This window comes from Stegostoma tigrinum, chromosome 16, assembly GCF_030684315.1.
Source record: "Stegostoma tigrinum isolate sSteTig4 chromosome 16, sSteTig4.hap1, whole genome shotgun sequence".
Taxonomy (NCBI): domain Eukaryota; kingdom Metazoa; phylum Chordata; class Chondrichthyes; order Orectolobiformes; family Stegostomatidae; genus Stegostoma; species Stegostoma tigrinum.
Genome location: NC_081369.1, coordinates 3,544,144 through 3,558,894, shown reverse-complemented (window position 1 = coordinate 3,558,894; position 14,751 = coordinate 3,544,144). Strand labels below are relative to the sequence as shown.

The 14,751-nt window shown below is 41.7% G+C and overlaps 1 protein-coding gene across 1 annotated transcript in view; it reads left to right on the top strand.

Moving 5' to 3' along the window:
* The window catches only part of hydin (HYDIN axonemal central pair apparatus protein), a 654,146-nt gene that overhangs the window by 507,145 nt on the left and 132,250 nt on the right, over positions 1 to 14,751 (top strand). Inside the window, exons 55-59 of the mRNA XM_059651568.1 lie at positions 1,908 to 2,007; positions 2,941 to 3,109; positions 4,917 to 5,155; positions 7,062 to 7,149; positions 7,640 to 7,844. Of these exons, the coding sequence (XP_059507551.1) occupies positions 1,908 to 2,007; positions 2,941 to 3,109; positions 4,917 to 5,155; positions 7,062 to 7,149; positions 7,640 to 7,844 (801 nt within the window). The remainder of the gene's footprint in view (positions 1 to 1,907; positions 2,008 to 2,940; positions 3,110 to 4,916; positions 5,156 to 7,061; positions 7,150 to 7,639; positions 7,845 to 14,751) is intronic.

Below are 14,751 nucleotides of genomic sequence, written 5' to 3'. Positions count from 1 at the left end.
GTCTAGGCCCGAAACGTCAGCTTTTGTGCTCCTGAGATGCTGCTTGGCCTGCTGTGTTCATCCAGCCTCACATTTTATTATCTTGGAAACAATATGATGTTGAGCCTGCTGCACTATTCAGCATGATTATGGCTGGTTTTGGACTGCAACTCCACTTTCCCCCCACTTCTCTTCGCTTTTGATTCCCTGAAAGACTGAAACCTGTTCATCCTCTGCCTTAAATAAGTTCAAAGTCAGAAATTATGTAACAACAGGTTTTAGTCCGAGGGCTAATTTGAAATCACAAGCTTTTGGAGTAGTACTCCTTCATTAAGTGAAGTAGAGGGAAGCACACAGACACAGAATATATAGAATATACATGTCAGCCAATATATTCTGTACCTGTGCGCTTCTCTCCACTTCATCTGATGAAGGAGCAGCGCTCCGAAAGGTTATGATTTCAATTTAGCCTGTTGGACTATAAGTTGGTGTTGCATGACTTCTGACGTTGTCCACCCCAGTCCAATACCAGCACCTCCACATCTTAAATAGGTTCAATGATGGAGCATCCACGCCACCTGAAATGGAGAATTCCATAGATTCATAGCATTTTGAGTGAAGAAATTCCATCTTATCTCAGCCCGGAATGATTGCCCTCATCCTGAAATTGTATTCCCTTGTTTTAGATTTCAGTGTATACAAATTCAAGCCCCTTCAAGCCCTTGAATGTTTCGATCAATTCATTTTTTTAAACTCCGGAGAATAACGATTCTGTTTCCTCAGGCTGTCATTCCAGAGATCAATCCAACGAACCCCATCACTGCACTGCCTCCACTGCCATTCCTTAGATAGAGAAGCCAAAATTGCACGTAGTATTCCAGTTGTGGTTTCAGCCAAGCTCCTCATTCTTGTAGCAAGTCTTATTTGTTCTTATATTTCAATCCCCTTTGCAATAAAGGCCAACATGCCTTTTATCATCCTCATTGCTTGCCAATTTTCATGCCAACTTACTGTATTATTTCCATAAGAACATCCAGGTCTCTCTGAACATCAACATCTACAAGTTCAAAATAAAATTAAATTTGACTTGAAATATTAATTCTGTTTCTCTCTACCACAGATCCAGACAGATCTGCTCGTTTTTTTTTTCTTCGGCATTTTCTGCTTTACCTGTACTTAGAAGAAATTTAAAATATTTTGGTTTTCTTTTCTTTCAACCAAAGTGAATAACCTCATAATTTCCCACATTAAACTCTATCTGCTACGTATTGTCAATTTCCTTACCTTTCCATATTTCTTTGCGGACTTCTCAGAGTTTGCATCTTCTTCCAGCTTTGTGTTGTCAGCAAAGTTAGATTCTTTGTTCTTGGTTTCTTTATCTAATCCATTAATATAGATTGTATATAAGTGGGGTTCCAGAATGAATCCTTACCAGCACTCCACCAATTATGGCCTGCCAACTTAAAAAGGCTCATTCAAACCTGCCCTCTGCTTCCTGACCATTAACTAATCCTTTATTCACACTAATACATCTTCTTCAACTCCATAACTTTAATCTTATGTGTAAATACTTTGCTTGGGACCCTCATTGCTTCTTGGTTTCCAAGTATATTTATCTACTGATTCCCCTTTATCTACCCTACTAATAACCACGGTCAGCTTAATTTACAGTTCCCTATAACTGTTGGCACATGAGGCAACTTACTCCTTCCACTGCTCTATGTCCACAACAAGAAGTTCAATTTCATCAGGAGTTGCCACTTTTTTAATTGTCCTGCAAGAGATTATTCAGAGCCAGGAAGCAGCATGGTGACATGACCAAGCCCAACATACCACTGACAGACAGGCTAAAGGCACCCGCAATTCCATTAGCTCCATACTATTTCAATACTGCTAATTAATACTTGATCCTTGTGTTTCTCTAATAGGTACAGATGGTGGGATTGACTTTGGTATTATCAAAGTTTTTGATAGCGTGAAACAGACAATTACCTTGAAGAACAAGGGAAAATATGAGATTGGATACAGGTATTTATTTGCTCATTTTCCTGAAAACACTGATACATGTTGGCATGCAGTGGCATTGGTTATACCATTAATGTAATGGCTTTAATTTCTGGTGATTGGCAAAGTTGCCTGTGCGCCATCTTAGAGACAGCAAGAATGGGGCACATTCCTCACAAGAGCAAACTTGCTCAATTATTTCCCCTTCTCAGCACCAATCTTACACTTCCAAGAGGAAGAAGTTCTGTCCTTGTTTTCTTCATGAACAAACTCCTTAATTGCTTTTGAAGACAGTTGAATGCTTTTGAGCACTTAAGTGGATCACAAATTATGTTGTTTGAGCTTTGTATGATTTCATATCTGTTGTCTCCTAATAATGTAATTTAATTGCTATTTGATGTCAAATGATCACAAATGAGTGCATGTGAATGCTGTTGAGTACAGAATGATAGCAAAATTTTCTAGCGGGATATTGAGGTGCAGTGATAGTGTCTCTACCTTTGAGTCAGGAAATCTGGACTCAAGTCTCACCTGCTCCAGAGTCATGCAATACAATCTCTGAACAAATTAATGAGAAAATATTTGTCAAAATTTTCTGTTATGGAAGTCTTCTTGATCTTAATAGGTCTGTTTATTATTGGGATAATTCTGCCTGATGAGAGGACAATCACTAACTATTTGCTAACAACATTCATGCCTGTCTGAGTAGAGAGAAGGGAAGGTAAAGTGAACAGGCTTTTGAATCCCTGGATGGCCTGTTTGTAGATAAATAACTGATCAGTTAATGAGGGGTTTGCGGACATCGGTGAAGCAAATATATTTGTCAGAGCCAGTGCAAAGTTGAGAAGGAGCACAAATGAACACCAGACATTGAACTGAAAATTCCTGTTCTCCCCATTTGCTGTTTTTGCCGATGGTTTCAGTCATGCTCGTACCAATCATGCCTTCTTCTTTTAGATTCCTTCTGCAACCTACAAAACGCGACATGCCAGACCTGAACTCACTGTTCACCATTCAGCCAATGAAGGGATCCCTGCTTCCAAATGATCGTGCCACTCATATATACATCAACTTCAACTGCAAAACTACCACAGAGATCAAAGAGGAGCCCATTCTACGTTGCCTGGTAAGGGTGTAGGTATTGGTTTTGAGATGTTAACTTCTGGTTATTGCAGCTCTGTGTGAAATGGACAAATTTGCCATGACTGCAGTATCCCCTGACGTTGGTAACCAATCAAACAGGTGTCAAAGTAAAGTGTGGAGCTGGATGAACACAGCAGGACAAGCAGCATCTTAGGTGCACAAGCTGCTTGGCCTGCTGTGTTCATCCAGCTCCATACTTTGTTATCTCTGATTCTCCAGCACCTGCAGTTCCCATTATCTCAGGTATCAAAGTAACCTGGATAATGAGACACCATTATAGTTTGTGCCGTTTTAGTACTTCTATTTTTCTTATACTTGTGCATGACATTGAAGTTTATCTGTCCACCATCTTTTTCAGTTCAGTTGGGAATAACTTGACACATGACACACTACAGTCCACCCATTAACTGAATCACTAATTCTAAACCTACACATTATTCTCTGCCTAGCGTTCTCTGTGGTGCAGCTTTCTGTGAAGGAACCAATTATCATGCTCTGGCTGGACTGCAACAGGTTACCATCTCGACCTAATTATGGACTTGCAGACTGTGCCCACTCCTCAGTCATCTGTATGAGAGACCATGTAGGAACGCTTTTAAACCTCCATTAGGAGCAGATCAATGAGCGGGCAGAAAACAAGTGTTCCAGATAGCCCCATCACCCAGTCTCCGGACTGGAATCTGTTCCTGGGAGGTGAGGAAACCAGTAAAGCTGCACGGCACATTGTTTTTCTGGAGCCTTCTCCTCCTTAATAAGAACAACCCTCGGGTTCCTCTCTTGCAATCTGAAGCTATAGTGAGTAAAAACAACATATGCATTATTCAATACTGTCCTAAAGTAGAACTTGATATGATACATCATCTGCCAGCTGAGGAGCCCAGACATCATCCTGGGGGAAAACTGTAGCAGTAACAAAATGTGGCATTAAATCATTTCCCACCATAGCTAGTTGTTCTACTCCACCCCCCCCCCCACTTCCACTCCACAATCTTATCCCCATGTCTAAATCTTCTCATCGTTTTAGCAAGTGATGTGAAACTCCTAAGACGAGTGTTCTTTTAAAATGAATGGGCCGAGAATTATAGACTGCGAATGTCCAACAGAACACTCACTTTCTCATTGATGTCTTCATGTTTCTTCCAGGTCTGTGTCAATCGCAGTCAACAAACTGTACCTAATCACCAGAGAGAAATCAGCAGCAGAAATATCACTAACATTTTCCTCTCTACAGCCTGGGCTTTGGGATCAATTGTCCAAACTGTTTCCACTTTGACTGCTTTCAGCTCAAATGCCTGAGTCTACAGATCAAAGACAGGAGTTTGAGCCTGTGTAAATCAGTCTTGCACTGACAGCAAGCTTTAGTGTGCCTTTTTGTTCTACGTGCCCGAGAGAAAAAGTGTAAGAAATACTGAGATAACAAAGTGTGTTGCTGGATGGACACAGCAGGCCAAGCAACATCTCAGGAGCACAAAAGCTGACATTTTGGGCCTACACCCTTCATCAGAGAGGTTGGTGATGAAGGGTCTAGGCCCGAAATGTCAGCTTTTGTGCTCCTGAGATGCTGCTTGGCCTGCTGTGTTCATCCAGCTACACACTTTGTTATCTTGGATTCTCCAGCATTTGCAGTTCCCATTATCTCTAAGAAATACTGAGATGGCTTCTGTGTCTTCACTATGATTAAATTAGCTTTACTCATCACACCTAACTTGTATTTTGTTTCATTTTGTGCACTCAGTAACTTACAAAACTAGATAAATGAGTAATGTTATGTTTTCTCTTTGTGAATACAGGTGATTGAGCCCACTTTAGGTGATGGAGGAGAGATCATAGCCAGCATTCCAGTCAAAATGTCAGTTTTTGCTATTTTCACCACATATCAGATATTACCAGCAGGAGAGGTTAACTTTGGCATTGTGTTATTTGGCAACCGGAAAAGCCGTACATTCATTCTTGAGAACAACTGTGAATTTGATTTCAGATACTCCATCTTCAAAATGTCTGCTGTGATGCCACGTCAATCAAAGAAGGGGTATGGACATCCCATCAAATATCCTGTCTGGAAGTCATTGTAATTGTTGTTGGGTGCATCCAGCAGCTGTTCCGTTTACAAGTTGTTCTGAGTTATGTGGGAGCATCAGGATGTGGATAGTCTAGCAGTCGCAGCATCATCTTTGGTTTCAATGCCTCTGCCTTTGCAGATAAGGAATGCAACTGCAATTTCTGCTCCTGACTACTGTCTGGTGATCCCTCTATCCTAAACTATGTGTGCAGTGAGCAAAGAGAGAACTATCCTTAACTGAAGCCATGCCCCATATTTAAATGGCTTATTTCACCCATGAAGACCTGCCACTTAATTTGAACATAATAATACCAGGAGGTATGTGGAGCTGGGTGACAAGAATATGTGTTGTCAGGAGAGGGTTGATCATAGGTAATTGGGTTTAACATTTCTCTTAGAAAGAAGTTGATTGTAGTTGTGTAGAAGGCTGGCAGAATTAATGAATTGGAATAGATTTTAACTTTGAAGATCTGCAGCAGGGGAGAAGTTCCACAATTCTGTGATTGTGGTTTGCTACCACTCCTGCAACCCCCACCCCTCCCCCATAAACTTCAAATCATCCCAAAATCTCCTAGCTCTGTGCTAATTCACACCTGGTCCTGCTCACCTAGCACATGTCCGCTAAATTTTAAATTTTACAATTTTCATTCTTGCACTTAAACTCCTCGACCTCCTCACCCCTTCCTATTTCTATAATCTGATCCAATCCAATGGTTTTCTGAAATCTCAGTTTCCCTCTACTTTCAGCTTGATGCACTCTCCATCAAAATCCATTCTCCTTTTTCATCTTTGAGGCATTCCTTAAAACCTGCCTGTTTCATCAAATGTCTCTTCACCTGTCCTAACGTCTCTCCTTGTGACTCAATGTCACATTTTGTATGAGGATGCTGTTGTGAGGTACTTTGGGACAGGTTTTACAACATTGGAGGTGATAAATATTTTTGTTGTCCTGTGCAACAATAAGCTGAAGAGATCCTGCCATGACTTTGTGTTTAGCGTGGGCGATATGAAGGAAAAGGAATTGCATATGCAACAACACATTTGTTTTCTAGGCTGAACATTAGGTCTAAGGTTGAAGTAGTCCTAATTACAGCGTTATCAATAAATCAGAAATAAGCTCGTGATGGAAAATTGGCTTCCTTTGTAGAAGGTGTTTTAGCTAATCTGATAAAACAATTGTGAGGCGAAGACAGCCTGGTGGGACCAAAGTAAAGGTATTTATTTAAGGGAGCCAAAAAAAAACTCCAGTGATTAAAAATAAGATGATAACAATGCAGAGCACAGGTCCGTCAACACTTAATCAGAATAAAGATCAATTCTAATGCAGCGTCAAATGTTGAAAGACCTGCTGTGTATCGCCATTGCCTGATTTGAATACTGAAGTTGTTAATTGGTTCCTTTCATAAAATATTCCCTCCTTGCAGCACTTTGTCATAGTGTCGCATCTCTACATATACTGTTAGCCCATATGCACTTTGACCTGGAAAACATTTGGCCCTGTGTTGCTGAGTGGTCACAGGGCACACAGGTAGCATCAAGAGAGTTAAACCACCTGTCCCCACTTTAGCATTCAATGGTATTACTCTTGTTAGTCATTATTCTTATAGAGACCATTGACTGAAAACTCAACTGGACCAGCTACATGGCTAGAAAAGCAGATCACTAGCAGATTTGGAAGGACACCTGATGAGAATGTATTTGCAGAGCTAAGGTGAAAGAGGAGTGGAATATTTCAATTAGATAACTCCTTTTCAATGCAACAAATTGTCTCCTTTGTGCTGTACCATTCTATGGTTCTTGCATTCACAAGAACATTTTGTATGTTAATAACATTTTCAGAAACTGTAGCTATTTTCTTTTGTTTTGGGTTCTGTAGTGGCAATGACGGTGGTGGTGGTCCAAAGGTTGGGAAAGCTATGGATAAAGCCGATGGAATTGCGAAACAGAAAGAACAAGCTCCCCAGGTAAGTTTTAATGTTGGCACACTGTGCCTGCTTAGAAACATGGCTGCAAAAGTGCTATGCTGTGTTCAAGTGTATTTCAAAGCAGAGGCAGCCAAATTAGGAAACAGCTGGCTTGTTGCCTGCCTTCAGCAAGGCACCACTTAGTGCCACAAAATTTAGACTGCACATCCAGTTAGCTTGTGACCCTGTACATTTCATGACAATGACTAATGGCCATTTACATGGTCATCGACTGATATGGTTCCACCTCTTCTTATAGCATTCGGTGCGGAATGTCATACTTCTTCAATAGTACTTTCTAATCTAGCTTACCATCACTTAAGAAGCAGAATGGTGAACAAAATCACCAGCAAATAAGCCTTCCATTTCACATATTATCTCAACCTGAAAATAGCTCACTGTTCTTTCATTGTTTTAAAACGTTGTGCTGAGATGGTTGCATGCCCCAGTACTCAGTAACTTACAGTTTTTGTTCTTACCTTTCTCACAGGCCCGTTTGACAGTTGGAATGTTCACAGTTTTCCCTGGTTATGGAGTTGTGCTCCCTGGGGCCCAACAGTCCATTACAGTGGACTGTTCTGCAGATCAGATTGGAAAACACGAAGAGCTCCTGTGTATTGATATAACTGACCGGGACCCGGACAGCCATCCATCTGGTATTCCATATGGACTGGTCATTGAATGCTGTGCACCAAGTACGTTCAGAAGAAACAAAACAAGGTGCAATTTGCACAAACTGGAATTATTTTTGCTTCATTAGTGGAACTTAAGTGTTATTTAAAGATTTTAAGAAGATTTGTATCTAGGTTTGTGGATGAGGTTGTAGACATGCTCGTCGAGTCGGTGTGTTTGGTTGCAGACGTTTTATCCCCATGCTAGGTGACATTGTCAGTGTGCTTCTGGTGAAGTGTTGGTGTTCTGTCCCGCTTGTTATTTATCTGCCTCGGTTTTCTGGAGTAGTTGGTATTACTTCTGGTTCTGCTTCATAGTGGTTTGTACACAGGGTCTAAGTCAATGTGTTTGATGGAATTCCGGTTGGAATACCAGGTCTCCGTGAATTCCCTGGCATACCTCTGTTTGGCTCATGCTATGATGGATGTGTTGTCCCAGTCGAACTAGTGTCCCTAGTTGCCCGTGTGTAGCGAAACAAATGAGAATTGATTTTGCCTCTTGGAGGTTAGTTGGTGTTCGTGTACCTGTATTGTCAGGAGTTTTCCTCTGGCTCGGTGAGCATGTCTGCACCCTTTGCTATTGATTTGTCCTTGATCGGCCTTAAGCAGGTAAAAAGCCACCTTCAACAGCTTCTACAGTTCATGTTGTGTAGGTACAGCTGCTGTTAAATGGAGAATTCAAGAATTTTGACCGGTTGAGGGGAAAGGATCAGTGACATTTTTCCAAAACTTGGAGTAAGTGGTGTTCCTATCCAGCTACTGCTCTTATTCCTCTTAACAGTAGAGGTTGCAGGTTTGGGAGATACTGCTGAAAAACCCTTGGTGTGCTGGTAGAGGTTAATACTGTCATAAAATTGTACAGCACGAAAACGGACCCTTCGGTTTAACTCAGCCATGCCGACCAGATATCCAAAATTAATCTCATTCCATTTTCCCGCATTTGGCCCATATTCCTCTAAACCCTTCCTATTCGTATATCCGTCCAGATGCCTTTCAAATGGCAGCTCATTTCACCCCACCCTCTGTGTTAAAAGGGGCCGAAGAAGGCCCTCTTAGGCCCCTTTTATATTGTTCCCCTCTCATCTTAAACCTATACCCTCGAGTTTTGGACTCCCCTACCCTGGGCAAAAAACTTTGGTTATTCACCCTATCCATGCCCCTCATGGCCTTATAAACTTTTATAAGGTCACATCTCAGCCTCTGATACTCCCGGGGAAAATATCTCCAGTCTATTCAGCCTCTCTCTATAGCTCAAACCCTCCAACCCTGGCAACATCCTTGTAAATCTACTCTGTACCCTTTTTTAAATTTAACAACATTTTTACTGTAGCAGAGAGACCAGAGTTGAATTCCCAGCCTCTGTCCTGCCCTTCTCTGACTGTGACCTCATTTATGTATCTCAGGGCCTGAGAAGATGCAGTTTAACATGCAGTTCACCTCTTTCTACCCTCCTCACCACTCTCTACCTCACACAACCCCACCACCACCAAGCAGTGTCAGGTGTCTTGTCTTCCAGTCAAGCACTTCCTCCGCCAACTGCCCACTCCTGGATTTCCTCTTTTTCATCCCCCATGTATAGAGCTGACAGACAATGAAAATGAGAATCTTCCCCACATCCCACCATAGCCTCAAGGAGGGGAAAGCCCCCCATTTCCTTCTCCAGCTGGTCCAGAAGTGATGAAATGAGTCTTGGAACTGCTTGTCCTCCAGTAACACGACGTTAGAGGCACAGCACGCAGATATGAGCCAGGCATGGAATGGGGTGACCTCTGTCCGCACCAGATGGCGATCCGCGCATGGCACTTGTTGCATGGAGGCCATGGAACAAAGGAGAGAGACGCTCATGAAATGGTTGATTCTCAGCACTCCAATCCTAGGCGTCACAAAGGTGAAGACAATGAAGTTCCCATCAGACATCCATCAGATCAAGGAACTTGACCAGTCTCCTGTTTGACATGGCGTGAGAGCAGCCTAGACACTGCCTCCACCTGCTACTCAAGGGTGCAGTTAAAATTTCCTCCCCCTCCAGGATAAAAAGCATATTTTGCAATCATGTGGCTTATTTTACTACTTTCTAATCAACTTGTTCAGAGATGTTAATAAACTGCTTTAGAGCAGATGGGACATGAACCCTCTCCTCTGAGCTCAGAGGTTGGGACACTACCACTATGCCACAAGAGCCCCTACTAACCAGTTCTCTTTTATCCCCTCTCTATTTCTAGAAGTCGTCTTGGACACAACAACAGTTTTTTCCCCCAAATTAACCAAATCAATAGGCATTTTTTCACCTATTCACCATCACCAGTAAATTACACATGTTTTCAATTTACACGCCAAGCCTGTTAAGGGCATTACCCAGTGATTTGGTTTTCTTTTACTAACCAGAATTGCCCTTCTATACAACTGAACAACTTTTTCCCACCTATTAACGACCACTAGTAAATCACCCACACTTTCAATTGAATAATTCACATGCAAAGGCTTCTTTTTATATTATACACAGTGCTAAAATACAAAATCCAATGAGCATTGCCTGCTCTGAATTAACCCTGGAGATGTTCTATTTGATTCTTAGGAATCTTCTGACATAGTGTTGGTTCCCTTACCCCTGGGCCAAGAGACTCACGTTCCAGTCCCACTTGCTCCATAGGTGTGTCATAATATCTCTGTGCAAATTGATAGAAAAATAGGTTCTATTTGACTCTTAAATGGATCTGTAGTTCTAACTCTGAGGTCTTCAGCAACTGCAGTTGGTTTTCTTTTTGCCAGGCAAAACTACAACCAGTGGAAAGTTACCCCATATTTTCATTGACTTAGTTTCACTGTGGGTCCTGATGCAGTGCTAAGTTTAATGTTTCCTTGATTACAATAGCACTGAAGACTTGTGCTCCAGAACCAGCCACACTCTTAGCCAAGCTGTTTCAAAGCATCAACAACATTGGCAATGACCGAACAATGGGGAAGATTGTTCAGATATGTCCTGTCCATAAGAAACAGGGAAATCCAATTCAGTCATTTACTGAGGTAGACACACAGGAGGCTGGAAGAACACAGCAAGCCAGGCAGCATCTGGAGGAAAGGAGAAGTCAATGTTTCGGGTAATCCCCTTCTTCAGTCTTTCAGTTTCCTGGGCAAACCTGGACAAAAGAGCTGAAAACAAGAGAAAAGGTGAGAATGATTGTTCTTGATATCAATGCAACATCTGACCAAGTTTGATATCAAGGTGTTGGAGGTAGTATTTTGGCATAGATAGAGAATTGGCCAATGAACAGGAAACAGTGAATTTTTTCAGGTTGGCACCCAGCCAGGTTCCATAGGGATCAGTGCAGGGACCACAACTATTTTATAATATCTTTTAAATGACTTGGAGGAAGGAAGCAAACGTACTGTAGCCGAATTTGCAGATGACACAAACATAGATAGAAAAGCCAGCTGCGAGAAGGATACAGTCTACACAGAGATACTTGTATCAGAGGTAATAGGAGCTGCAGATGCTGGAGAATCCAAGATAACAAGGTGTGGAGCTGGATGAACACAGCAGGCCAAGCAGCATCTTAGGAGTAGGAAAGCTGACATTTCGGGTCTAGACCCTTCAGAAATTTCTGGTGTTCATGTACTCTTGTTGTTAGTTTCCTTCCTGTTTGACCGATGTAGTATTTCTCGCAGTCTCGGCAGGGGATTTTGTAGATGACGTTGGTCCTGTCCATGGTCTTTAGTTCTTCCTCTATGTCAAGAGGAAGAAGAATACCTCTTCCAAGTTTTCAAGTAGAATGGATATCCAAAGAACGGGGTCAGAAGATGCGTACACAAACAGTATCAGAAAGATTCTACGCGCCCGACACACTCATCACACTACCCTATATCAGGAACATGTTGGAACTCACCACATGTCTCCTACGACCGCTGGGCATCAGAAAGGCACACAAGCCCCATCAACCCTACAACAACTGCTCTCCCGAACTAAAGACCAACTCCCTTCCAGGGACAGGATCAATGTCATCTACAAGATCCCCTGCAGAGACTGCGAGAAACACTACATTGGACAAACAGGAAGGAAGCTAACAACAAGAATACATGAACACCAACTGGCTACAAAAAGATATGATTAATACTCACTCATCTCAATCCACATGGATAAGGAGAACCATGACTTCAACTGGGACAACACCAAGATCCTGGGACAGGCTAGGCAGAGACAAGCATGAGAATTCTTGGAAGCATGGCACTCCACAAAGCATGCTGTTAATAAACACATTGAACTTGATCCCTTATACATTCCGTTATGAAGGAAATCCGGAAGTAAGGCAATCCATCTCAACGGACTCCAGAATTTAAAAACAAGGTGGGAAAAACGCACCGACGCTTCATTGGAGGCTGCACTGAGGATGTTACCCAGCACAGTAATGACACATCTGCAAAACAACAAACCAGCTCGGTGGGTGAGCAAGCAACCTCAACACCTCCAACCTGCGCTACATATCTACTCCAAAACCTTAAAGAATTACATTACTTCACTGGATGGTTTCTGGTATGGAGGGATTGGCTTAAAGCTCAATGGTTTGGGAGTCTACTCGTTGGTATTTAAAAGAATGAGAGGTGATCTCGTTGAAACATATAAGATTGTTACGGGGCTTCATAGGATAAATGTTGAGAAGAAGTTTCCCCTCATTGGGGTGCCTAAGAGCTGAGGGCATAACTCAATAAAGGAGTGCCAATTTACCACTGAGTTGAGGAGGAATGTTTTCTCCCAAGGGTTGTGAGTCTTTGGAACTCCTTGCCTTGGAGAGTTGTGGGACAGAGTCTTTATGAATTTGGACACTGATATGGATAGATTCTTGATCAGTGGGTGAATTGAGGATTATGGAGAAAGTTCAAGGAAGTGAATGTGAGAAGTGTCAGATCAGCCATCGTTGAATGGTGGAACCAGCTTGAAAGACAAAATGACCTGCTTCTGTTGCTATTTCTTATGGCCGTATCACTTTCTCAAGAACGATTATGAATGGGAAACAAAGTGAAACTCATTTTCAGTAAAAAAATAAAGAAGGGACAGTCATGCTCACTTGTGTAACTGCACTATTTTGTCTGTAGTTCAGATTGAGTTCTGTATTGAAACACCGCAAAATTTATTAAACTTTTTGAGATTGATGCTAATGTCGTAACTGTACTGAGACAGTTTGGGTGGAAGCACACATAAATGCGGAGCACAATTTTTCAGCATTATACATACCATGTTGCCCAAAATAACTCCACAGAGCCCGGTACCCTGGCACCAAGTCACCCTTTATTCATACATCAACAGTTCCTTACTCTAGTACTGCCACTTCTGAGTCAGCTTTCACAGTGCCAGAATCCCTGACATTCCTCTTTCTATCTATCTACCTTTTAAATTCTCCGGAACCTCCCAAACATTCTCTTCTGAAATGTGAACTGTTTTTAAAACACCAAAGTTTATTTTCTCTGCATTCTATAGACTTCATTTCTTTCTTCACAGTAAAAACTTACGTGAAATATTCATTTAGGATCTCTCCCATCTCCTGGGGTTCAACACAGTGGTGACCTCCTTGATCTTTAAGAGGCCATGTACTCTCTCTAGTTACTCTCTTGGTCAGTGTGTTTTTAGAATCTCTTTGAATTACATATAACCTTATCTGCCAATGCTAATTCATATCCCTTCTTTGCCTTCCTGACAACTCTGTTAAGAATGCCCCCTACACTCTTTATATTGTTTAAGAGAATTAATTGAACCAAGTTGTTTATATGTAAAGTAAGATTCTCTTTTATTCTTGAATAGAACCTCAATATCTTTATTCATCCATTAATCCTTAATCTTACCAGCCTTACCCTTACACTCTAACAGAGACTAAATGCCTCTGAACTCTCACTGTCACACTCTTGAATGCCTCCCACTTGTCGGACGTCCTTTTACTTGCGATCAGTGTACTTCAATCAACTTTTGAAAATTCTTGTTTCATACTATTAAAATTTGCCTTACTCCAATTAAAAACTGTAACTTTTATGGAAGGTATATCCTTTTGGGGACCTGGAACACATTTTTTCTTTCTTAGGCATAATCCCACCTTAGAAAAAGTCCTTAAGACTATGTCCAAGTTCTCTAGGTGTTCTTTAGTAGTTTTCCCTGTTATTAGAACATCATCGAAGTAATAGATGAATTGAGGTCGACCTTGCAAAATGTTCTTCATTGTCCAGTGAAAAATGGTGCAGGCTAATGAGACCCCAAGTGGCAGGCTGTTATATTGGTGCAAGCTTTATGGGTATTCATTGTAGCATAGCTCTGGGAATACTTATCTAAATGCAATTGCAAGTAAGCATGGCTCAAGTCCAGCTTCATGAAGAAAGCTTCCTTGCCAAATTTGCATATAAACCCTCTATGTGAAGGATTGAGTATTTATTCAGCTGTGAAAAGCAGTTTACCATTTTTGTTTTAAATTTCCATAAAGGCAAACCAACCCGTCATGCTTCAAAATCAGTAGGATCAGTTCTGCCCCGTTTTGCAAATTGGACTAGTTTGATGATTCCTTCACAGAACATAGAATATAGAACAATACAGGGCAGAACAGGTCCTTTGGCCCTTGATGTTGTGCTGACCTGTGAACTAATCTAAGCCCATCCCTCTACACTATCCCATCATCATCCATCTGCTTATCCAAAGACTGTTTAAATGCCCCTAATGTGGCTGAGTTAACTACATTGTCAGGCAGGGCATTCCATGCCCTTACCACTCTCTGAGTAAAGAACCTGCCTCTGACATCTGAATTAAGTCTATCACCCCTCAATTTGCAGCTATGCCCCTTTGTACAAGCCGACGTCATCATTCTCGGAAAAAGACTCTCACTGTCCACCCTTGCCAGCTTTCAGATTTCTGCTTCTACTTTTGTATGTAAGGCAAATGGCTCTGGGTGGACTTTACAGA